The sequence below is a fragment of the Tursiops truncatus genome, chromosome 16 (genome assembly GCF_011762595.2).
Source record: "Tursiops truncatus isolate mTurTru1 chromosome 16, mTurTru1.mat.Y, whole genome shotgun sequence".
In the NCBI taxonomy this organism is placed as follows: Eukaryota; Metazoa; Chordata; class Mammalia; order Artiodactyla; family Delphinidae; genus Tursiops; species Tursiops truncatus.
Genome location: NC_047049.1, coordinates 12,081,866 through 12,108,876, shown reverse-complemented (window position 1 = coordinate 12,108,876; position 27,011 = coordinate 12,081,866). Strand labels below are relative to the sequence as shown.

Here is a 27,011-nt window from a genome sequence, read left to right as displayed (position 1 = left end):
CAGTTTCTCCACTCATCCTTTTTTTTTTTTTTTTTTGCAGTACGCGGGCCTCTCACTGTTGTGGCCTCTCCTGCTGCGGAGCACAGGCTGCAGACACACAGGCTCAGCGGCCATGGCTCACGGGTCCCAGCCGCTCTGCGGCATGTGGGATCTTCCCAGACCGGGGCACGAACCCGTGTCCCCTACATCGGCAGGCGGACTCTCAACCACTGCGCCACCAGGGAAGCCCTCACATCCTTTTTTGATCCCAGGATCCCACATGGTGTTTAGTCACTACGACTCTAGTTACCTTCACCTGTGACAGCTTTTTGGTCTCCCCTGGTTTTTCATGACCTTGACACCTTTGAAGAGGAGCAGTCAGGTGTCCTGGAGAAAGTCCCCCATTTGGATTTGTCTGACTTTTCTCATGTGTAGACTGAGGTTACGGATTTGGGAGAAAATACCACAGAGGTGAAGTGTCCTTCTCAGGGCATCATATCAGGGGGTAGGATACCAACATGACTCACCGCTGGGATGTGAACCGTGACACGGGGCTGCCCCCAGGTGTCTCTGTGATGAAGGTAGTATTTTCTCTTTTCCATACTCAGAAGCCAGTCACTGAGTCCAGCCCACACCCAGGGGAAGGGTAATTAAGCTCCATCTCCTGAAGGCAGGAATATCAAAGAATTTGTATACATGTGTTAAAACGTAACTAATAAACATTTGGGGGGTGGGGTAACTTTGAACTTATGCAACTATCCTATTTCTCCTTAAACTAACGTCCATCCACTAATTTAGCATCCATCAGCAGATCTTGTCTATAGCAATTATTACTGCCATTTTCTAAAGGATTTTCTATTTGCTCCATTCTATTCTATTCCCCCATTTCCCCATGGTTGGTTTAAAAAAAAAGCAAGGTATCCTGAAAGGAGTGGTGGGACTCCACAATGCAGAGGACTGACAATGACGTCATTCTCTTCCAGAAAATTGTAGCCTGTGTGCTCCCACAAGGCAACCGGACTTAGATTTTATTATCTCACGTAAGAGTGTCTTTACAACATTTTATGAGATGGAGAACTTTAAATCCCAAAAGAGGTTTGTTGGTTATAGCAACATTTAAAAGAGTATTGTCAATATTGTTATATTTTTTTTGATAAAAACACAAACATCTGCAATTTGCCAACCTTTCTTGAGGTGACAAGTCCCTGTCAGTAATATGCAATCAAGAAGGTATTTAAAAAACAAACAAAAGGGCTTCCCTGGTGGCGCAGTGGTTAAGAATCCGCCTGCCAACGCAGGGGACACAGGTTCCATTCCTGGTTTGGGAAGATCCCACATACCGTGGAGCAACTAAGCCCATGTGCACCACAACTACTGAGCCTGCGCTCTAGAGCCCGCACGCCTAGAGCCCGTGCTCTGCAACGAGAAGCCACCGCTCCGCAACTAGAGAAGGCCTGTGAGCAACAACGAAGACCCAACACGGCCAAAAATAAATAAATAAAATAAACTTACGAAAAATAACACCCAGACTTTAAAAAACAAACAACCAAACAAACAGACTTTATCTGACCCTTCAAGGTAAAGATAATATACTAACTATGAGTAAGAAAGCTGCTATTTTTCCTAAAGAAATTCATGTTAAGAGCATCTTGAAAATGGCTAGACATGTCTCCAGCTTTATGAAAATGTGTTACCAAAACCTGTCACCTATAAAAACTCTCATAAGTGCACACATGAACTTGGGAACTAAAATTCAAAAGTGAGTTTCAGTAGGTTTTGAACCCATTTGTTAACAATAAAAATACCACACTTGTAATTACTGAGCCAGAACAAGTTAGTGACAGTGAGAAAGATGGAAATTTATTATAAAGATTTCAACAAACACTTTTTTTAAGACTAGTAGATGGAACTGAAAACTGAGTACTGCTTTTCAGAAAGCAGAGTCATCTGGATCCACAGATCTTAATGAGGTGGCTTTTTCAGCTACAATAGCCATTAAAAACTAGCATTAAAATAAACTTACCTTAGAATCAGACATTAAGTTGTTTTTATCATTAAGGGTTAAAACTAGGAGTTTCAAAAATAATGAAGCATTTTTAATCATATGGCTCTCACTAAACTTTTCAAAAAAAGTAAAAGGTTGTTTTTTATTACCACAATACACACAAAAAAATATTTTAAAACATTTTCACCTCATCTTTTTTCTTTTCTGTTTTTTGTCTTACATGTACTAGTATAGTGCACAGACATTAATTTAAAAATATATATGTATATACAAATACTGGGGGTGGTGCTCTACAGAGTACAGTCAGGTGAGTGGTTTACACAGGGTTCTGTTTTCAGACCATTGCTTACATTCTTAGAACAAACTTCTCCCACCTCAAGAAAATATGAACTGCATCATCGTCTAGTTTTTATCTTATTTTTCCATTTTTAGTCCACCTGGAATTTCTTTTTGGCAAATGGTGTGAATTTTCTCCAGTTATATGAGCACCTTTTACGGAATAATCCATCATGATCAGAATCATTTCAAAAAGCCACCTTTAACGTACTAAAAATTCTTAAAAGCATCTGAGTCTTTCTATTTTAAACCATCTTCTATTAATTTGCCTATTTTTATACCAGTGTAAAAATTGTAATTTAAAAAATGTTTTCTTGGTACAGCAAGTTCCTCTTCTTTCCCCCCCTTTCGATGAAGACTTTATTTTCTCATCAGCTTATATACTTCCAAATGAATTTTTAATTTATATTTAAAATACTTTTGGCATTTGGATTGGCTTTGTGCTGAATTTAGATATTAACTCAAAAACTGACATGTTTACAATGGTCAAAATGTCCCTATTCTCAAATGCTTATAAGCCCATGTTCCTCTCCATTCTCACTCCCCTCTACCCCACCCCCAAGGAAACCATGATCTTGAATGTTAATAATTCTTTCTTTTCTCTACAGTTTTACTACTTACGAATCCTTAAACAATATAGGCTGACTGGACTCTTCCGACTTGCTTCTTTTTAACTCAACATGATTTCTGAGACTCACCCACTGTTGATGCACAAAGCTCTGCGCTGCACTTAGGGTTCCACAGAATCCCACTGCACACATATACTTCATCTATTCATTTCACTGTAGAGGGACAGCTGGCTCTCTCTTTCCCTCCTTTTTGGTTATTGCAAATAATGCTGTTGTGACCATTCCTGGGCATGTTTCCTGGGTATATACACCTGACATGAGTTTCTCTAAGAGCAGAAATCCTGAGCTATAAGATACACCTGTTCAACTTCACTAGCTAATGCTGCTTTCCAAAGTGGTAGTACTGACTTACACCAAGAGTAGCAGATGAAAGTTCCTGTTGTCATAATCTCTCCAGTTTTTGGTATTTTCTGACTTTTCCCCCCGTTTATTTTTTTATTGTACTTGATTTTCAGTGTTGCATTACTTCTGATGTACAGCAAAGTGATTCGGAGATATATATATATATATATATATATATATATATATATATATATATATATATATATATATATACTTGTTCATGTTCTTTTCCATTATGGTTTATTATAGGATAATGAATATAGTTCCCTGTGCCACACAGTAGGACCTTGTTGCTTATCTATTTTATATATAGTAGTTTGTATCTGCTAATCCCAAACTCCTAGTTTATCCCTCCCCACTTTTCTGACTTAACTGTTGCCAATTTGGTGACTAGGAAATGGTATTATATTTATGGTTTCAATGTGCGTTTCCTGTTTACTAATAAGGTTGGACATCTTTTCATGTTTATGGGCCATTTCTGTTTCTTCTTCTGTGATATGCCTACTTGTGTTTTTTCTGCCTGCTTCTCTCCTGAGTTCTTGCTCTGTTACTGATTTGCATGCTGGTGCTTTTTAATAGTTATGTATACATTGTGATTATCTGTATCTTATTCCAGTTTGGGCTTATTTTTTCACTATGTGGCATGTTTGGTAAACAAAAGTACTTACTATCAATGCAGCTAAATTATTTATCTTTTAACTCATGGTTTGCACTTTCTATCCTCCCTTCCCCAAAGTCATAAAAATATTCTTCTGTATCATCTTCTAAGTTTTATAGTTTTAACTTTAATCCAGTAAATCTTTAATCCACTTGGGGACTGACTTTTGTGCCTGGTGCAAGGCTGAAGTCCAATTCATTTTTTTCCTTTGTGAAGAATTACTGAAGCCCCATTTATTAAATAATCCATCCTCCTCCCCACTGCTCTGCAATGACTACCTTTAAAAAAATTAGGTTCTTGCACGTGAGTGGGTCAGTTCCCGAGCTCTTTATTCCTGTCCATTCATCTACTTACAACCTCTGTGCCAACTCCACAGTGTTTTAATCACTCACAGTATTTTACAGTAAATTTTATACTCTGGTACTGCTAGCTCCCCTCACACTTCACCTTTTTTAGGAATATCTTGGATATCCTTGGTCCTTTACTCTTCCATTTATATGTTAGGATCAGTTTGTCAAGTACCATTGGGATTTTTTGCTGGAATTACTTTAATCTATTAAAAAATTTGGAGAAAGAGTTGAGACCTAGATGATCTTCTTACCCATCACAGTCTCCCCATTTATTTAGGTCAACAAAGGTGCTTTTTAAAAATTATCATTTTCTCATTAAAAGGCTTATATACATTTTATTAAGATTTTTAGGTACTTGATGACTTTTTCGTTCCTACTGTAAATTCTATTTAATAACATTTAAAGTATGTAAAGCCATTACTACTTGTGGCTGCTGCATGAAAATGTAATTAACATTTGGATATTGATTTTGTTCCAGCAACCTTGATAAACTCATAAGTCTTCTAATTTGCCTTGTAGATATTTTGGATTTTCATAGATAATCTGATCATACAACATTAATCTGTTAATAGATGAGTCATATTAATTGATTTCCTAACATTAACAAATCTGCATTCCTGAGATAAATCCAATTTGGTCATCATTGATCATCATCATCATCATCACACACACACACACACACACACACACACACACAGTTTTTTTTATCACTGGTACAGAGGTGAAGATGGACACTCATCCTGAGGGCTAAATGACCGTGGTAGAATACTGAGTGTCATTATCGTTTATGAGGCATCATGAATGTACTGTAAGCAAAACCATATATTCTATATTAAAACAAAGTTCTAATAAACCAGGTAGCAACATAACAAGGCCAAGGACATCTGTACAAGATTTATTTCATTAACCACAATGTTTTAGAGTGATGGTATGCACCCTAATACAGAAGGAGTGATCCAAAATCCATCAAGAGTTAAAGGTCAGAGCCAAAGTCAGTGGCTTTGAATCCCCGGTCAGTAGGAGTTTCATCCACCACTTTGTTTTTCTTGGATTAATAATAGAGTTGACGTACAGAACACCCTGTTCTAAGCTCCACTATGCTTTCCGACAAACAAGGACCACCAGAGACTAGACTTCATTGCTTCATCCTTGCTCTGGCTATGCTGGTGGGTGGCAAAAGCCTCTTGTCTGCATTTGGCCTCCCGTTTATTCTTAAGCATTCCTGTCTCCGGCCACAGCTCCCCACATCACGTCTGAATTGCACAGCTGTAATATTGACAAACAGGACTAATGAGAGCAATTCAATTGCCATCTGTTTAACAAAACATACCCTTCTAAGAAAATATCCAGTCTTACTGCATTTAGTACATGGTCATAACATTGAAATGACATGTGAGAATCAATACAAAATATATATATTTTTCAAACCACAGAATTCACCCCAGAGCCACACCATAAATTTTCCAGAATTGTAAGCCATTAACATTGCATTTCTAAACAATGCAATCCAACCAGAAATGAAGATAATTTCCAATCAGCAGGGGTACAATATATACTAGGGTCCTAGAAGAATGCACCTCTGACTAGCATTTTCTTTAACTCTCCCACAGCCACTCCACCAACATAAGTAGAAACAGTATATGTACTTGTGCCACTTAGCTCTGGAAAGAGGTTCAAAATAGGGTCTTGGCCAGTGGAGGTGGCAAAGTGTCAATGACTTGGTTAATAAACAGTGGGGACAGAAGAGCAATCCTTTCCTTTGGAAAGAACAAGGGTCCTTTCATATATCCTGGTGGCCAGAAACGGGCAAATTTCAACAAGGTAATGAAAATAACAGGAAAGCCATTTCTCCACAAACTCCTATGACCTCTATTTTAACTTCTGATAAACATGAACTTCAACTTATGCAATCTTATTGAAAACAGCAATCACAACCAAAAAGGTCCTTATAAACCTCTTCTAGGTGTCAGTCAAGGGATTCATACTCCGATCTTAAATTTTCAAGTCTCCTTAAGAGGCCTAAACCTGGGTTAAAGTAAACATAATACTCTGAAGCTCAAAGAGACACCATAAAAAAAAAAAAAAAAAAAAGAAAGAAAGAAACCCAAAACATCGAAACAATGACTGGATAGCTCATGTAGAGGTTCTGTTTTGCTTTTTAATTGTAAAGTTTTTTTTAATATCTCAGATTAGTGTATATTCATAAAACAATGTTATCTAATAATAGCTGCTTTATTTAGACAATTGAATTTTCGCTCAAGGGCAATGCCTCTTGCATAATAATCATGGAAATAATAAACTGCAATAAAACAGAAGAAACATAAAAGAAAACAGAGCTAGTCTCAATGAGAAGATGACAAAATCTGGAAGGGCTACCCTGGGAGATTAAACAGGCTTATTTAAATACTATGATACAAGCGCTCCTGTTCACTTTCTAACCAATCTGGTTCAACCTTCTGGTTCACTCCAGAAACCAATCGTGTTTGTCAGATCACCATTACCTTTGCTAGTTACATGTGCACAGACCACCACTCTGAAGTTCTCCTTTTGTGCTGAAAAACTTTCAAATCCCTTGTTCGGTCAGTACAGAATATTGTGAGGTGATGCATGTGCAAACTCTTCCTGAGGAATTCTTTATGTGTGCAAATTTGCAGCCTGACAGAAAGCATGGCATGTAGCACGGGGAGTGACAGCTTTATGGGGCTGTAGTGCTGGAGATGCACGTGCGGTGTTAACAACCACGGGGCATCCAGCCTTCCGCAATCTCACTTACTCACAAATTGGCTTTCATCCCATGCCCCAAAGAAAGGGAGGGGAACCTCCTCAAACTTGCAAAAGGGACAGGAAAAAAAAGTAACTTTTCCACAAAATTTAATAATGCACAACTCATGCACCCAGGTTTTTGTTTCTTCTCACTAACTCTACCTAAGAACTAGTAGATTAAGAATCACAACACCAGGTTTCGCTCTCTGCCCCACAGAAAACAAAGCAGTTGGGTTAGGGTGCAGCTGTGACAACAGAGGATATGAGATGACACTGTTACTGAAGCTTAACGCCAACCTTTAAAATAAGCACCGTCTCTCAAAACGACGATCATGTACTGATGTTACGTGTCATCATTCCAAGGTGAGTGAATTGGCTTTCTTTGGAGCGTCTGGTTTCAGGCTGCACACACACACACTAGTCAGTATGGCCAAACCAACTGCATGTGTTGACTCATGAGACAATCAACCTGCTTTACAATTTTCTGCCTTCGATGATTTGGACCCCACAAAAAGCCAGTGTTTAACTGGAGTGCAGAAACTATATACTGTACTGGCAAGAAGAATACAAGTAAACACAAGAAGAAAATACTTTTAGGCAAACAGTGCTTAGTCAATACAAAATGGAGGCAAATCTCATTCCCCTCATGTTGCAAACTAAGACTTTTGTTAAGAATCCCAATTACATAAGCAAGGTCAACAATGACTTAAAGGAATAGTTTCTTCATACTGCAATGTACCTCAAGGGGCCAAAATGAGTAAGAAGCAGGTCGAATGCACTGGGAGAATGTGTATATTCTTTCTACAGTGCCTTCCAATCACAGCTTTGTGCCACTAAGCCCTCACCCACAGCAAGCTGCAGCCACTGTGCAAAAATGTACAGAGAAACTAACTTCTGCAAACTTTACTCTGCCCACTTTGTTAACACATACGTAATAATAAAAAGACAATATAAAATATTTCTCCATTAACTTAATAATGCAAAAAGCATCCAAAGATTTTAATGCCTATCCACATCCTAATACAATGCTTTTAGAGGGAAAGTTCCGTTGTTGGCCAAAGAATACTCCCTTCCCGGAAAAAGCATTTGGGTATATTACTAGGATACTGAAAAATTCATCCACATTTAAAGACACATTCCAATTTCACTCCTTTCAAAAATATTATTAAAACCGCTCAAGAGTTCAGTTGCAGGTGTTATTTATAAGCCTGCAGCAAGCATTCCATTGAGTAAAGTAAAATTTGAACTTCTTGATAAAACTGAATTCTTCCTTGATATCAGAATGTTACTGGTGTAGCAAGTCAAACTGTACAGGGCACAGTGAGAGCCTGTATATATTCTTACAGTAATTCAGTGTTTCTCAATATAACCCAAGATGCTCACAGAGTGAAATGAGCCCAATTCAAAGCCCTCCTCAAAATCCACCAACCCTGGTTGATAAGTACTTAAAAAAATAAATCTGATGACCTTACTTTTACTTCTCTGAATACTCATGTTACAAACAGAGGACTTCTTCTATTAGATGACTGAATTGCTCCTAACACTTCAAACTCGCCCCCCAGCCTGCTCCCCCAAAAAAGGACCAAGTGAATTGGCAGAGACAACTCTACGAACAACCCGAAAATCAGAAGCGTGACGGTCGGTACCCCTGATGTGCCTTTTTTTGCCCCTAGTCCTCTGAAGACGTAAATATTAGTCTAACATAGCTGACACAGCCAAAGAGAGTCAAGCACATGCTCAATTTAGATTTAAGCAAAACTGTTTTTCCCTTGCCGCATCTTTCTATTTTACTTTGCCTTTCAAAAACAACTTGGAATAAGCTTCAGAGTCTTTTACAAGGAACTAAGTAGCACTGTGGGTGTATGGAAACAGAAAATATAGCTTGGCCACAGCCGGAAGGGGGCCTTGAAACAGCAGTGCTACTTTTTCTCTATTATACTCGAATATGATGTTTTAAAAGATGCAGACTGCAAACTTTTTAATGCTTTTTTTTTTTTTTTTTGCGGTACGCGGGCCTCTCACTGTTGTGGCCTCTCCCGTTGCGGAGCACACGCTCTGGACGCGCAGGCTCAGCGGCCATGGCTCACGGGCCCAGCCGCTCTGCAGCATGTGGGATCCTCCCAGACCGGGGCCTGAACCCGTGTCCCCTGCATGGCAGGCGGACTCTCAACCACTGTGCCACCAGGGAAGCCCCTGCAAACTTTTTTTAAGTACTTATCTCACCCATAAAAATGAAATCGATCAGGAATCCCACACCACTGACTGTGTGTGAATTTAATTACCGTATCTGCTTCGTAGAGCATCACAGGAATCAGCTTTTACCACTGGGTAATTCTCAACAATATTAAAAAGGGAGCTTTAGTGCTAAAGTACCGGCCAGCCCTAAACTAGCGTAATGCCAACACTCCAGCAGTCGGTGAGAGCATGTTAAGTGACGGAGGGAATGGAAATGGTCTACGAGAGTTGGTCCCCAACATTAACATGAACAAGCCACGGTGAGGCAGGAGGAAATCTGACCAACGTGCAACATGTTTCTATTTTCCCACTTATTTAGCATCCTGCTATGAAGTCACACCTGACATCTTGGCAAGTTAGTCTGTGATACCATCAACTTTTTCAGGAAGCATTTGTGAGTTTGACAACATGGTCACAGAGCTGCAAAGTGCACAAAGCTGAAGGCACAGAGTAGAAAAGTTGTGAACTGATGGTGCGGGCGGGGGTGGGGGGGAGAAGTTATATTGGAAGCAGAGTTAGCATCTTCCTGTAAGAAGACTTTCTAATGCTAAACAAAGACCAACTCTTTTAAAGGGGTTTGTTTTGGTTAGGGGTGAAAAATACTGTATTGTAATGATCTGCTTGATTTTAAAGCAAAAGATATCTTTCTGTATGAAACCAATATGCCAAAGTGCCAAGTCCGCAAATGAACAAAACAAGTGCTTTAAAAAAAAAAATAAAAAAGATTCTTCTGCTCTTATATTTTTGGAGGAAGCTGCTGACTTTGGCTGCTGGATCTCACTTAGCAATGGTCACTCTTCATGACGCTTGTTCCTCACGGAATCTGTAGATAAAGTCATTAGAAGATTGTCCCATTTCAAAATCATCCCCAAGTCTAGCAGCAACTGTTTTGTTTTTTGTTAGTTTTTTGTTTTTTAAAATTACAAACCAAAGTAAGAACTCCAACATCCTTTTCCAAGAACAGCTTGGTGACAGAGCTCCTGAGTGTCTGCAGGACCCCACTGCGCTCTGAATACAGTCTCTGCAGCTCCAGTGTGTCCTCTTTTCAGGAAGGAAAGTACATTCAATACATTCACTATCTGTACCCTCTGGAACTTGCACATGCTGATGAGCTGTCTGAAAAAAACATCAGAAGAGGTAAAGTATCAACAGCCGACAGCATTTGATAATGGTAGGAATCTGTTTATTTGACACATATTTCTCACCCCTCTCCCAATCCCCCAAAAGGAGACCAGAGAAAACCTCAAAACCATGTGGTTTTGAATGAAGTGAAAGGGGACCAAATCATCAGGAGCTGAGTCTGGGCCCTTTATCTCATTCTAGTGGAGACTAAAGAACTGGCAGCCTCCTGACAACTGCCACCAGCGACTGGGCTTCAGAGCTGCCACAGCTTACAGAACAGTCTGACCCTGACTGCACACAGTGCCCTTGGAGACCACCATCAAGAACACTGGATATCATTATAACCAGTGGCTGCCTTACATCACAAAACCATCAAGGATGGTAAGGAACATCATTACTTACTATAAGCCAACTCATCCCCAGCTCTCTTCCGGGACTGGTCACCTCTGGGGATTAAAAAAAAGAAGAGGGAGTCAACAGAACTGACTGATAGCTTCACACAACAAAGCAGGAGAAATGAATTGGCAAAATTGACAATGGAAGTAGAGCAGGTATTTCAATGCTAACAACCTATTTTAAAACAGACATTAAACTTACAACAGTAGCTGAGTCATTTATAACCTGAATATTCTTAGCTAAAAGGTGCTATCTTTTAAATATAGAAAGCTATTAAATAAAGGAAGGACTATCTATAAAGATGGTTTACCCTGGGTCCTAGAAATCGATTGACTAAAACATCTTTGAAGACAAACCTGGGCTCTACGATCGACATCCCTGGTGACCTGCATACAACCGGGCAAATTTCAAATATGGAATAGAAAAATTCAAAATCTTCCGCTAAAAGCCGTATTACGGGACCAGAAACTGCTTAAAGCTTCTGAAAAATCTCAGAATCTTAATGGACATGAATATCCTTCTTGCAGACAGAAGAACGTGAACCTTTACAGAGAATAACCAGCTCATCTTAAACACCCACAGAATTTCTAGTTCCACTTTAGAGATAATAAAATAGAGGTCTGATTAAGTCCTATGCTATCTGTAAATCCTATTTTTGTTTCTCAGACAAATGACTAAAATGCTTAAGTAATGAGTAATAATAACCAATCCACTAGCTTTTTCTTTCCCGGTCTCTTAGCAACATCTACACAGTTGACCTCTTCCTTCCTGAAACACTCCGAGCTCTGCCCGACACTCCGTCCTTGGCCACTTTTTCTTCACCATGTAAAATTCTCCTTCGTCTAGGACAGCAGTCACACCAGTCCTGTGACTTGAAATACGATCCATATGCCAATGGCTCCCAGATTTCTATCACCAGTTCTGATTTCCTCCTGACACTTTGGCTTGTAGGTCCAACTGCCTCACAGCCACTGTCACTTGGACGACTTCCATCTACTGCAAATTTACCACGGCCAGAATGCACTCCATCCCCACTCTTTCCTCAGACTTCTTCAATAAATCACACCACCACCCGTCCAATTACTCAGGCCAAAATCCTAGCTCATCCTTGATTCCTCTCTTTCCCTCACTCTGGAGCATTCTGTCCCAGCACATAATCCAAAACCAACCACTCCTCAGCCCCATGGCTACAATCCCAATCCAAACCACTATCATCTCTCCCCTACACCACTGCAAGAGTCTTAGTATTAGTCCAGACAAGAGCCAGAGCAATCTTATGTAAAAACATACATAAGATTATTTCATGCCCCTGATTAAAGCCCTTCAGTGGCTTTCCATCACAGTTAAAGAAAATCAATTCAAATGCATTTTCCCAGGGCTTCCCTGGTGGCGCAGTGGTTAAGAATCCGCCTGCCAATGCAAGGGACACGGGTTCGAGCCCTGGTCCGGGAAGATCCCCCATGCCGCGGAGCAGCTAAGCCCGTGCGCCACAACTACTGAGCCTGCGCTCTAGAGCCTGTGAGACACAACTACTGAAGGCCGCGTACCTAGAGCCCATGTTCCGCAACAAGAGAAGCCACTGCAAGGAGAAGCCCACGCACCTCAACGAAGAGTAGCCCCCGCTCGCCGCAACTAGAGAAAGCCCACACGCAGTAACGAAGACCCAATGCAGGCAGAAATAAATAAATAAATAAAATAAATTTATATATATAAAAAATCATTTTCCCAGTCCTGTGAGATATGGCTCCTGCCTACCTCTTCAAGCTCATTTTCTACCCCTGTTCATTATACTTCAGCCACTCTGGCTCTCTTTCTGTCCCTTGGACATGTTAGCACTTCTGCACTTACTACTTTCTCTGCCTGCAACACTCTTCCCCTGAGTTAGCCACATGGCTATCTCCTTACGTTTAGCTGGAATTCTCCTCCTTAGGGGCATTACATCACCAAGTTAGCTGGAACAGCCCCTCATGCATGCCTTGGTCACTCACTCTCTATCCCATAATCTGTTTCATTTTCTGCCTAGCACTTATTATTACTTGAAATAATCTGTTTACACGTTTGTTACTTAACTCCCAACAGCAGAGCATAAGCTCCATAAAAACAGGAACTCTGCCTGTCTTGCTCACCCAGTACCTAGAGCAGCATCTAGCACATAATAGAAAATACAAAATATCTGCTGAATTAATAAGTGAATAATTCATAAACAGCCTCTACAGATGGATTAAAATGCAGCCCAAGTAATTATTTCATGCTTTTGTGTAATCCTCCAGATTACCAAAGTTTCCCACTTTCTTTCTCTGGTTACACTCAAGACCAGGACAGAAACCTCTTGCTGAGCTGGGTGAGGAGTCTTAAGGACCGGCAGGAAGAGAACACACCAAAGGGTCTCTGCAGGGTTCTTCTCTAGGCTGAGCATTTGGAGGAAAACTTAGCACAAACTAGCTTTAGACAGCCTAAAGAGCCCTAAACAGATCCGCCTTAATACTGCTTTTAAACACCTCTATTGTTAACACAGTATCTGGCCAAAGCCTGCTGAGAGTCTTACACTAGTATCATCACAGTAGCATTCACCAAATATTCTGAAACAAGTAAGTTAATGCTGAGCAAAAAGGAAGATACAGGATGGACCTTGTATCTGGAACCTCAACTTCTACAGACAGCCTTCATTCCCACCCCCCAACATTTTTTTAAAAATGGAACATGCAAAAATAACAGGAGAAAAATGCAGATGTGAAAACAACAGGAGGCACAAAGAATGTAAGTGTGGTGTATGCATGCGAGAGGCTGCCAGAGACATTACCTAATAATGCTACAAGTCTAGAAAGCTATAAGCTGCCCTCAAAACCAGACCCCTGCTACTAAATGAAAAAGCCCCAATCCTCTCAGCTAGGAGTGACCCTCTCAGCTAAAAGACCAATAATACTCCTAACAAGGTTCTATTTTGTTCCAGAAATCCAGGTAACAATCACTCAGCAAGAACATTTTACTTGCCTTTAAAAGCTATCTGGTAGACCCTCTGAAGAGGCCCATAGGCTGGTCTGAATGAGGATGCTCCATCTGAGAGACTGCATGCTAGACGTTCCCAAACGAGCTTATCTTCCATAATGTAATCTTTGACAACAAACACCAACCTGCCCTTCCCCCAATAAGCAATTCAATTATGCAGGTAATACATAAAAAGAAAATATTGCTCTTAGCTTGTACGTTACTTCTAGCTTTGAAATAACTCCACGCTATATTTCCATGAACCTAAAGATGTTTCACATAAACTCCAGCCCAAACGAGAATCTGTCCATTAACTGCAAAAGAGGATATATTTGATAATATTCACATATTATTTCAAAACATTTCAAAGACTTTCTCTGTGCCATCCACATTAAAGCTGTGCGCTGCTTACTCCCTATATCACATAAATGGAACACAGCCTTAAATAAAAAAATAGTTTGCAAAGCTGAACAGGAATCATGTGATTGGCTAGATACAAACCATAAAATGACTGCTCATATCAGGATAGCCAGTAACAGAATTTTTGTTAGATAGCTTAGACTATATTTTTGCATCAGTGGACATCATTTCTTCCAAAACAATCCTAGCCAAATAATGGTCAAAGGCAGCATCAAGTTTGGCAGGGCAGAATACGGAAGGTCCATACACAAGTGCTGGAAGCACAGGCAAACTGTCTTCAGTTGCTAAGTACATGGTGCAGGCACACCCTTTCTGACCAGTCTGAGCCAGTCCAGCATGAGTCCAGAATGTCAGGTAAAGCAGGGCCTACTCTGTGCAAAGCACCCATCAGAATAAGTCACGAGGCAGCCTTTAATCCTCATAGTAAATGTATAATAATTTGTTAGCTTAATTCTAGAAATGGCTCAATTCAGTTTGTAAAATAAAACATTTTAATTTTATCAAGTTTTGGAATACTAGCATTTAAATTTCATATGAAAGAATTCCACTAAGAGAAACGAAAGTTCATATTTACACCAAAAGTCCAAGGCGTTTCCCTGAATATGACCAACTTGGCCTTGTCAGAACAGTGCTAGGCTAGTCCTTCAAAGGCAATGTTAAATGAGACTATTTATGGAGTCAGTCATCCCAAGCAACTACACACCAAACAGTCCTGCACCCTGTTCTCTTATTCCAGTTCCAAAATTAGGATTACAAAAATATCTCTGGGGCTTCCCTGGTGGTGCAGTGGTTGAGAGTCCGCCTGCCGATGCAGGGGACACGAGTTCGTGCCCCGGTCTGGGAAGATCCCACATGCCACGGAGCGGCTGGGCCCGTGAGCCATGGCCACTGAGCCTGCGCATCCGGAAGCCTGTGCTCTGCAACGGGAGAGGCCACAACAAGTGATAGGCCCACGTATCGCAAAAAAAAAAAAACAAAAAAAAAACTCTCTGGATATGTTTAAATAGTTCCACACATTCTTCTGGAAGGTGAATTCAAGATGTTCAGAGAAATCTACAAGAGCTATCTTCCTACACTGCTTCACAGAAATACAAGTTTTCAGAAGGCTGTTTATTTGTTAAAGGCATCAGTAAGCTCATCTCTAAAATTAAAAGCAAACATTCAAATAAAACATGAGAAAAAGCATAAAAGACTTCAAAATTATGGTGAGCCTAGGAGAAAACATAAGAGGTATACTCAATGTATTCTGCATTTATTTAAAAACATCTAAGGAAAAACTTCTAACTATAATTCCAAATACATAAGCCACACAGAAGAAAACCTGATAAAGTTAGCTACATAAAGTAAAAAAAGTCTGCATGACTTCAAATAAAACAAAAAACCGCCATAAGCGAAGTCAAAAGAAACTGAGAAAAATAACTCTTATCTTGGGCAAACAATCAATCTCCTCACTATAGAAAGAGCTCCTAGAAACCAGGAAAAGAAGACTAACCATCAAATAGAAAAATGAGAAAACCAGAAACAGTTTACAGGAAAAGAAATAAAACATATGAAAATATGCTCAGCCTCACTCATATAATAAGAGAAATGCAAACGAAACCAACGCTGACTAATTATTTTTCACCTGCCAGATTGGCAAAAATTCAAAGTGTAACAACATACTCTAGGCAAGGCCATGAAGAACAGGCACTTTTAAACTTTGCTAGTGGATATGCAAAATGGCACAATCCCCTATGGGGGGCAATTTGCCAATTTAATCAAAATTACCGCTGCATTTACTCTTGACCTTGCAATCTAACTTAAGGGAGTTATTCTCCAAACGTACTGACAACAGGTACAAAGTTACACACGCAGCACTCTCTGTAACAGCAGAAGACTGGAAATAATTCAGGTTGCCATCTACGGGGGACAGGTTAAATAAGTTATAGTACATCTACACAATGAAATGTGTAAGAAAGGAATAAAAATAAGAATATATACTGTATTCGATTATATCTATATAAAATAAGCACTGGAGGGAATCATAAGACACTAATAAAAACAGCTGCCTAAAGGCTGGGAGAGACAAGGAGACAGGTGGGAATAAAACTTCTCAGTATGTACTTTTTATACCTTTTTAAAAAAAATCCTATAAATAAATATATCAGCTCTTCAAAAATGAACGAGTAAAATTACTATAGCATTAAGTGGCCTCATTCAGTGTATGAAAATAATTGTTAGAAATATTACAATTGATGTCAGGAGACCCCTGACCACCGGACATCAGGGAGAGAAGTCAGCTGTTTACATGCAGAATCTCCCACTGGCCTTTCCTTGAAATAGGAAAGGCAGGGTTAGCAGGCCTGTCTACACAGCTTCCCTGTGATGGCTGACTGAACCTTTCCAGTGTGAGCTGCCAGTGAGGGGAGTAATGACCCATGGATTACTCAGTGCTCCCTCTACCACATGAATAAAGATGCCACCAGGACAAAAAGGGAATAAATGCCAATCCATGGGTCAACAGAGAACAAATTATCTGCTTTCTTTCCTAACCTGTGCTGAAATTAGAAACTTAGGAACAGTGATCTTGATCAAGGCTGGTATTCTGAGAATGAGCATGGCCTCAGAGTCTATGAAAGACAGTGTCCACCCTCTGCCCCAGCCAGATAAGTGAGTCAATACCCAACCTACTCCTTGTGGTCACAACTATGCCTCAGTGAGGAACCCAGGTGTCTTCCTTTCTACAACTTTCTTCCTTTAATGGCGAGGGATTCAAATAAGAGAAGATACGTAAAAGTGCTAAGGAGAGGGCCAGGATTATGAAACTATAAAGTACTACTTATTCCAATAAAGATATTAAAAAAACAAAAATAAACAAACAAAAAAAAGTACTACTGTACCCTTTAATGATTTGGTGACACAACAGGGTGCTTTCCCATAGGGAATCACAAAATTTTTACATAATTTTGGTTGAAAATATGCACTTTGATAAAGCCGTGATACTGAATTGCAAATTTTAGAAAAATTAGCAAAGTGTTTATAGCAAAATCAAGGGAGGCTGGACTTCCCTGGTGGCACAGTGGTTAAGAATCCGCCTGCCAATGCAGGGGACATGGGTTCGATCCCTGATCCAGAAGATCTCACATACCGTAGAGCAACTAAGCCCGTGCACCACAAATACTGAGCCCACATGCTACAACTACTGAAGCCTGCGCGCCTAGAGCCCATGCTCCGCAACAAGAGAAGCCACTGCAATGAGAAGCCCGCACTCCGCAACAAAGAGTAGCCCCCGCTTGCTACAACTAGAGAAAGCCTGCACGCAGCAACAAAGACCCAACGCAGCCAAAAATAAAAAATAAACAGGAGAAAATTTTTTAAAAAATAAAAAATCGAGGGAGGCAAATTTTGTGGACACATTTAAGTGATAACCTACTTTTTAAGAAGAAACAACTAGAATTTAGGGGGAAAATGGAAATATGAAAAACAGAATCTGAAGGCTCTTTACCAGTTTAGTTACAATATCATTTGTTAGTTTAGTCATAAAATCATTTGCTAGTTTAGTCATAAATGTACATTATAACTGATCATAAAATTTCTACAAGGTTTTTCCAAGTATTCAAAACTAGTATAAGCAGATCAAAGTTGGAAGAGCTCTTTGGAGGCTGTCCAGCCTAACTGCCCACCCAATGAGAAATCCCTTCTTCAAACTCCACTTAAGTGAAGCAGCTCCCATAAAATCAAAACCCAGCTTCAGCACTTCCACAGAGGGAGCTCACCACCTCTCCCAGCAACACCACCTTGACTCTCGCACAGCCATCTCCCATTTTAAGAACGCTGGCATCCCTCCCCTGCCAAGCCAAAGGAAATGGACATACTTTGTCACAAAAGGAAAAGAAAACTTGCCTTGTAAAACCATTCTGTATAAGTTCTCTTTGAAGTTTCTGATCTTGAGCAGCATATTCAGAAAGTTCAGACTCCACTGCACGAGGGAGAATGTTTGGAATAAATTTAGAAAATAGAGTCGGAGCCATCTGAACCCACTCTGTGAGGGAAGGAAAAGATTCATTAAGGAGATCGTATAGACAAATTACATTAAGTAGAAAAGGGAAAGTTTTCTTCCTAAAGAACAAGATTACGTATTAAACCAAACTTAAAATGGGGAAAAAAACTAGTGCAACCCCTTCTGATAAAGAGGTTAAGTTTCCTTTCTAAATAGAATTTACAGAAAGTGGATATTTTTATATTTTTTATGATTTAACAACATTAACAAAAAGCCCTAGAGAATTTTTGAAGGAAACTTATCAAAAATTCTAAATATGGAAGAAAACATGAATGAAATAACCAAAGAATTCTGAGCAGGAGGGGACTTGGAGGGAAGGGATTTGGTGGAAATACTTAGCCCTATAAAGCATTAATTAAAACAATACACTGGCCTAAAAATAGAATAGTACATGTGGTAGTAAGCAGACATATAAAAAAAGTACCTCAAAAATGCAGAGGGAGATGGGAGAGATAACTGGTAAGTACTTTTAAAATATAAACCTACTTTGACTCACATTAAATTACAGCAAATTAAACATATATAACAGTGAAAGAAAACAGAATTAAATGGTTATCAAATTATTAAGGAAAAGATAAAAGATCAACAGAATAACCTACAGAAAAATAAACATTTATTCATCAAAATAAAAAGACAAAGAGAAGTCTAAGGAAAATATGTGCATCAGACATGACAAAGATAAATTCGTATCTTTATTATAAAGCGTTTTAACAGATCAGATGCTCTTCCCCTACTTAGTGAGCACTAAATATAAATACTGCCCATCTCTACGCCCTTTTGGATTCTTTTAATCGAGCCCTTTCAAATTTTATCTTTTGGAAACATCTTGGCTGTATATATATAAAACCCATAAATAAAACCCATAAAATGTCAATGCTCTATTTAATCCAGCATGCTCATTTTAAAAACTGTAATCTAAGTAAATAATTCTAAATCTGAAAAAAACACATTTAATGCTATGCAATGCTGGGTCATTGGCAAGTTAAAAAAAAAATGCCCAAAAGAATAGCTAAATTAGAGATGGGGGGGAAAAAAAAAAACCAACACCACAAACACCACCAAGGCCAATCCACTCACGCTTTGTACAAATTCATGTCAAAATGTTCTCAATAGTGTCCCTCCTTCAAGCTCAGTTCAAATATGGCTTTAGAAAGAGTCTCAACTCAGTGCCCTGGGGAACCACTAACCCATCAGTCAGAGTTGGCAAGGAGTCAAACCAGTTTGACATTTTATGGAACACCAGGCATAAAATAAAGAAAAAGAAACAATGAAAAGTGCATGTATTAAATGAAGAAGTGCAGCATGGGATGATGGGAACTATTCCTAGACTGAGCTTCTAAACACTAGGTAGAAACACATGTAAATAATAGATGTTATCAGAATCTCCAAGGATTAGGGCCCAGGAATCTACAGTTTAACAAACTTTTTTGGGTGATTCAGATGCATTCATTATATAAAAATCAGCACTTAAGAACTACTGCAATGAAAGAAACTTTTACATTTAAAATTCAACTTTTAAAATAGTTTAACCATAATCTGTCAGGTGAATAAATCTGCTTTGGGCCCGCGCAAGACAAGTAAACGTCAAAGTATGTTTAATAGTGTCTCAGAAAACAGCTAGGACAGCAAAAGGTTAGTCTGTGATAAAATTCACCTTTTCAAAAGGACAGTTCTCAAATACAGAATTCTCCTCACAAGTAGTATGAAACCTATTACAAGAGCTCAAACCTGGATAAAAATAGCATTTAGATAAAGAAGCATCTATAAGTTTTTCTACCCTTAATGACTAGTTTTATTCTGTAATTTTGTTACTTATGATAAAAGCCAGAGCTGATAAAGCTGCCCACTTGGGAGGGAGAATTTAGAAATCTGTCACACTGTATTTGGATGCCTTCCAAAAGAAAAAAATCATTCATAAGCCAGCACTAAAAGAAAAACTCACGAGCTATTTTCATCACATTTAGTAAAATGAAATTCAAAATTCTAAGAAACTGGAAAAAGAAATATATCAGTTTATTGGACACATGCAACACTTTTGCTACTTTATATAAATAATTATAGGAATAATTTGTCTAAAAATTATGAAGAACAGAGCAAGAACTGATCCAAATTTAAGTAACATTACATTTGACTACTCTAGAAGTTACTAACTGCTGAAGAAAGTAGCCTGAGAAAGACGGTACTTCTGGGTATCACAGTCTACCCCTAGTATCAGTTTTAAACTGGTTTCCATTTTAGCGAGCTAAATTCTGATATATCTTTTAAATTAAGTAAGTAAACTATTCAGACATCAATTAATTAAAATAAAATAACCACTGGACCCAACTGAATAGTAGTAACAACAGTTAATATTAGCATGCTCATTACATTATCAGGTACTATGTTAAGCTCTTTAGATCACGTTTTATTTCATTCAATCCTCAAATGACAAAAGAATTTCATAAAAAGATAATTGCTGTCAAAAAACAAACCTTAAGTTTCTACACTGAAAAATGATTTTCTACCCTGAACTTCTGCAATCTCTCTCCTACGGACATTTTTTAATTGGCTAGACAACTATGCTAAGTTTGAGGCTCTGGGTTAAAAACAGAAAGATACATACAAAAGCATCTTGAGAGTCCTTTAAATTCACAATGGGTTGTTTTTTTTTTTTAATTTATTTATTTTTGGCTGCGTTGGGTCTTCACTGCTGTGTGCGGGCTTTTCTCTAGTTGCGTCGAGCAGGGGCTACTCTTCATTGCAGTGAGCGGGCTTCTCATTGCGGTGGCCTCTCTTGTTGCGGAGCACAGGCTCTAGGTGCATGGGCTTCAGTAATTGTGGCATGAGGGCTCAGTAGTTGTGGCTCGCAGGCTCTAGAACGCAGGCTCAGTAGTTGTGGCACAAGGGCCCAGTTGCTCTGCAGCATGTGGAATCTTCCCGGACCAGGGCTCAAACCCGTGTCCCCTGCACTGGCAGGCGGATTCCCAACCATTGCACCACCAGGGAAGTCCCACGATGTTTTTATTATAAGACAGATACATTAAGATAATTTACAAACCATGCCTTTGAATACAGTGATCTTTGATTTTTGGTTCTGCTATTCTATCTTTCTCCTCAAACTATCCTTATGAAATGACTGTAACTTTACCAACACTTCTAGATTCCTTGTAAGTTATATAATAGGCCTAACAAGATGGAGTTGTGAATGTGTACACCCGTGCATATTTGCAATGTGGGGTAGAAGTGAAGAAGAACCTCACAACAACAAAAGAGATTAATGCCAGACATAAGATTCGACTTTATCTAAAGTGTCTCCTACAAACTATTTTTGTATTCCCCAAACTAGTTGGTTTTCACTAGCATAGAAAGATTTCCAAGTGAGGTCCTGAGTTTACATTTCACAATGATGAGTATATACTCAATTTTTTTGCTATAACAAATCCAAATACCATTAGACCTCAGAAAACACATAGAAACACTATCCTCTCACAGATAGGGCTGGAAGTGCCATAAACAAACAAACAAGTCCAACCCCTAAAGAAATGATGAATGTTTACCTGGTCTGAGAGTGTACAGGCCTTTCACAATATTTGCCATAGTTGAAGGTGTGACCTGAAATGGTGTTGACTGGGCTTCTAAAAGTAAAGCTGAAATAGAGAGGAAATGGGTTATAAAAATGATACAACACTTTATTGATTGTCAAGGTTTCACTTTCTATCACTATTTCTCCCAAAGACTGAAGGGTAATAAACAAGGGCAAGAAAAGAACAGCCCAAGAGGGCAAACCAAGTAGTTGTACACTAAAGATTTTTTTTTTTAATCCAGTGCAGTAGAGCTCAATCTAACAAGTAGATATGTGCGTATCTGTTGAAACACGAACGGAAATGATTCAATTGATGGAGGTTCTGAAAATAAGTAAAGCTTTCTAAAAGCAACAGTATTCATGGTACTTAGTGAGTGAGCTATAAATACTTCCTATTAACGTCACGATTCAAAAGATTTACATTTGGGGAATGAAATATTCTCTAACTCCCTCAATCATTTCCCTTTCCCCCAAATCACCCATATATGAGGCTCTTGGAATTTTTCTGAGACATGTTATTAGTAATTCTAGTAACTGAGATCAGAGTCAGAAACTCACTTTCCCAAATGCTACAACTGCAGGTACTTTTTCTTACTAAAGGTAAAGGCAAGAGATCACACTGTCTAACCATGTGATCCTGACTAAACATGACAACAGAGTCAGTTTTCTTTTAGGTTATCTATGGTCACACAAAAATATTATTAAAATATGTTAAATGGATACAAATACTTCCTCTAGACGAAACATATATAAACGAACTCCATCATTTAATGAATATGACAGATACTACTGACTCAAAACGGCTCATTTTTAATTCATCTCTCAAAGACCTGTAATTTACTAACCAAATACCCATGAAACTTGGCATAATTTTCATCTAAGCCAGCTTGTAAAATTATATAAGTTGTTTTCTTCTATCCCCACCTTTTAAAAAATGGAAACACCATCTCACTTGGCCAACAATGATTTCTGTAGTTTCAAACATGCAACGTGAATTACATTTGCAATGCTAGGCATTGCAGAAAAATCATATTTTAAAATGTCATGTTTAAAAATTGAAATTCTAAATTTTAGGTTTTTAGAGGCTATTCTACTCAAGGTTCTCTCTAATTTCAACATGTACCCCAAACCCTATCTATCTCTATTAATCCATCTTCCTCCTCCTTTTTGACCGATCGTTTGGTTTTCAGTAAGTGTTGTTTCCACTAACTCTTTATGTTCAATCACACATTCATTATGTGGTCAAATATATACATTTGCAAACAACTTCTACATAACTATAACCACCTATGTCAAATTTGATAGCTATAAGGAAATGATAAATTCACAGGTTAAGTTATACGTAAAATGTACATAAATTAATTTGGGATGAATTAACTGAAAAATAATCACATTCAGTAACAAAAGGTAAGGTTAAGAAGGTATAACATTTCACTAAAATCCTCTCCACTTAAAATTCATTGTAGGAAAAGTCTTTAAAAGTAAAATTTTCCAGTTGAACTCCCCTTTTAAGGAAAAGAAAATGGGAATTTGAGGGAGAAGTAGCTTGAGAGGGAAGAAAATACTTATTGAGCATGTAACAGGTGCTAGGTGCTTTACATATGTTTAATTCTCATATGCTTTATTTAACTTAGGATTTACTTTCTCACAAGCTTAATTGTCATCTACCTTTTTTTTTAGTACAAATAAGTAAACTGAGAGGATACTGTGCTACCATTTCAAAGATATTAACATTACACTCCTTCTAGAATTACCAGTAACAAATTTACGGGTGAACTCCTTAATATTTCCCCCAATGTCAGAGAAAAAAAAAGGCAGCAAGTATCATGCCAGATATGAAGGCACTGTCCAATGACCTGGCTGCTCCCAGCTCACTGGGTGATCTTCATGTCACATTTTCAATTCCTCAGTGTCTCTCTGTATAGAATTGGGCTTTATGATCACTACAAGATTCAGAAGACATCAACATTGGGGTTTAGATGCCAATGCTCTTTGATTCAAAAAAAAAAACCCCAAAACACTGCTACTGTTATGTCATCCCCGTAAGATTAATTACTTACGCATTAGGCTGTAAATGTGCTTTTCTGCAACATGTTCCGTAAACAGCTTTATAAGGTCATCTTTTAAGTCTCTGTTAAGCTTGGTTTCGATGTAAAACTTATTCTGAAAAAGAAAATAAGTTATTTTTCAGTGCATCAATTAGAGAGAAATGATTAGTCTAATGAACTGAAGCACTAAAAAATAAATTATTTTAGGAAACAATTCATAAAGGCATCAATTAAAACATAAAAACCCAACATCAGAAAACAAAAGCCCTGCCACTATTAGTTATAGTCTTCCTAGCATGGGGTTAAAAGCACATAAAGATAAAATGCTATAAATCATACAAAAGAACATGGGAAGATACTCAACATTAACTAGACAGGGATTCAATGGACCATATTGTATGACAGGCACTTAATATGCCCTTTTAAATGACTACATCATCAGCTAAACGCAACAGCAGGAAACACTAGTGAAAGGTACCCTATTTATCAATGATCTAGGCTGAAAGCATGCAGTGGGCATGCACTGGTTGACTCCCCTACATTTCACTTTAATGATTAGTCTAAGTCATTCAGCTTATGGCATTCCTTAGGGATGGATGGTCTTTGGTTCAAAGGTAGACAAGTGATCCAAGGTAACCCAATCAGACTAAGGGAAACCTAGGCTTGAGTAAAAATCATCTTACAACCATGAGGAGAACAAGATGAAACAGATGTGTAAAGCAAAGAGACAAAAAACAAGCTGAGACTTTGGTAACACTGTTGAACCACAGATTCAACCAACCCAGAAACTGCCGTATTTCTGGAGTTTTATTACAAGAGATAATACCTTTCTCATTTACAAATCACTTTGAATCAGGTTTTCTGTTTCTTGCAGCCAAAAGTATCCTAATTAGAATGACTGGCAAGTAAAAAAGATTGAATTTGTTCATGTTTAAATATTAACTCAATGCACAGGAGTGGAAAATACAAAGAGGAATGAATGTCAATAAGTTGGCTCACTGATTCTCTCAATTCTTAACATGTTTTTTTCTCTCTAAAAAAATCATAAGGGACTTCCCTGGTGGTGCAGTGGTTAAGAATATGCCTGCCAATGCAGGGGACACAGGTTCATTTTGTGGTCTGGGAAGATCCCACATGCCGTAGAGCAACTAAGCCCATGAATCACAACTACTGAGCCCGTGCCCTAGAGCCCATGTGCTGCAACTACTGAGCCCACGTGCTGCAAATACTGAAGCCCACGTGCCTACAGCACGTGCTCCACAACAAGAGAAGCCACTGCAATGAGAAGCCCACGCACCACAATGAAGAGTAGCCCCCTCTCGCCGCAACTAGAGAAAGCCCACGTGCAGCAATGAAGACCCAATGCAGCCAAATATATATATATATAAAACATGCACATAATTACAAAATAAAACCACGCAAAAGGGTATGCAATAAAAAGGAGTCTCCCAAGCAGAACTTCTGTCGCATTCCCAAAGGCCCCATCCTGCACTGCAAAAACTTTTGTATATTCTTTCTAAAATATTCTTACATTTTTTTGGATATGCTTTTTTCTCCTCTAAAATGAAGAAGAAAACACTTGCTAATGAACTATAACACACACTGTTTTACATCTTGCTTTTTCACCTAACATTGTATGTTGAAAAGATTCTCTCTAAAATAACATACAGACATGTCATTATTATTTTTTTGCAGCATGAGTGGATTTATTTATTTATTTATTTAATGGTGTGTTAGTTTCTGCTTTATAACAAAGTGAATCAGTTATACATATACATATGTTCCCATATCTCTTCCCTCTTGCGTCTCCCTCCCTCCCACCCTCCCTATCCCACCCCTCTAGGTGGTCACAAAGCACAGAGCTGATCTCCCTGTGCTATGCGGCTGCTTCCCACTAGCTATCTATTTTACATTTGGTAGTGTATATATGTCCATGCCACTCTCCCACTTTGTCACAGCTCACCCTTGCCCCTCCCCATATCCTCAAGTCCATTCTCCAGTAGGTCTGTGTCTTTATTCCTGTCTTACCCCTAGGTTCTTCATGACATTTTTTTTTCTCTCTTAAATTCTATATATATGTGTGTTAGCATACGGTATTTGTCTTTCTCTTTCTTACTTACTTCACTCTGTATGACAGACTCTAGGTCTATCCATCTCATTACAAATAGCTCAATTTCGTTTCTTTTTATGGCTGAATAATACTCCATTGTATATATGTGCCACATCTTCTTTATCCATTCATCCGATGATGGACACTTAGGTTGTTTCCATCTCCGGGCTATTGTAAATAGAGCTGCAATGAACATTTTGGTACATGACTCTTTTTGAATTATGGTTTTCCCAGGGTATATGCCCAGTAGTGGGATTGCTGGGTCATATGGTAGTTCTATTTGTAGTTTTTTAAGGAACCTCCATAGTGGCTGTACCAATTCACATTCCCACCAGCAGTGCAAGAGTGTTCCCTTTTCTCCACACCCTCTCCAGCATTTATTGTTTCTAGATTTTTTGAGGATGGCCATTCTGACTGGTGTGAGATGATATCTCATTGTAGTTTTGATTTGCATTTCTCTAATGATTAATGATGTTGAGCATTCTTTCATGTGTTTGTTGGCAGTCTGTATATCTTCTTTGGAGAAATGTCTATTTAGGTCTTCTGCCCATTTTTGGATTGGGTTGTTTGTTTTTTTGTTATTGAGCTGCATGAGCTGCTTATAAATTTTGGAGATTAATCCTTTGTCAGTTGCTTCATTTGCAAATATTTTCTCCCATTCTGAGGGTTGTCTTTCGGTCTTGTTTGTGGTTTCCTTTGCTGTGCAAAAGCTTTGAAGTTTCATTAGGTCCCATTTGTTTATTTTTGTTTTTATTTCCATTTCTCTAGGAGGTGGGTCAAAAAGGATCTTGCTGTGATTTATGTCACAGAGTGTTCTGCCTATGTTTTCCTCCAAGAGTTTGATAGTTTCTGGCCTCACATTTAGTTCTTTAATCCATTTTGAGCCTATTTTTGTGTATGGTGTTAGGGAGTGATCTAATCTCATACTTTTACATGTACCTGTCCAGTTTTCCCAGCAGCACTTATTGAAGAGGCTGTCCTTTCTCCACTGTACATTCCTGCCTCCTTTATCAAAGATAAGGTGATCATATG

At 38.6% G+C, this 27,011-nt stretch overlaps 1 protein-coding gene across 3 annotated transcripts in view; it reads right to left on the bottom strand.

Annotated features, from left to right (window-relative positions):
• Positions 1-981: 981 nt before the first annotated feature.
• Positions 982-27,011, bottom strand: part of CACUL1 (CDK2 associated cullin domain 1) — a 73,036-nt gene continuing 47,006 nt past the window's right edge. The window contains exons 5-9 of one of the 3 annotated variants that reach the window (XM_073793907.1): positions 23,882-23,984; positions 21,796-21,885; positions 10,822-10,865; positions 10,226-10,413; positions 982-5,565 (exon numbers count right to left, since the gene is read on the bottom strand). In XM_073793907.1, coding sequence (XP_073650008.1) covers positions 5,547-5,565; positions 10,226-10,413; positions 10,822-10,865; positions 21,796-21,885; positions 23,882-23,984 — 444 coding nt within the window. In that variant the 3' untranslated portion in view covers positions 982-5,546. Of the gene's footprint in view, positions 10,414-10,821; positions 10,866-18,102; positions 18,242-21,795; positions 21,886-23,881; positions 23,985-27,011 lie in introns of all 3 variants that reach the window. The other 2 variants (XM_019940084.3, XM_033842528.2) reach the window with 2 other exon arrangements.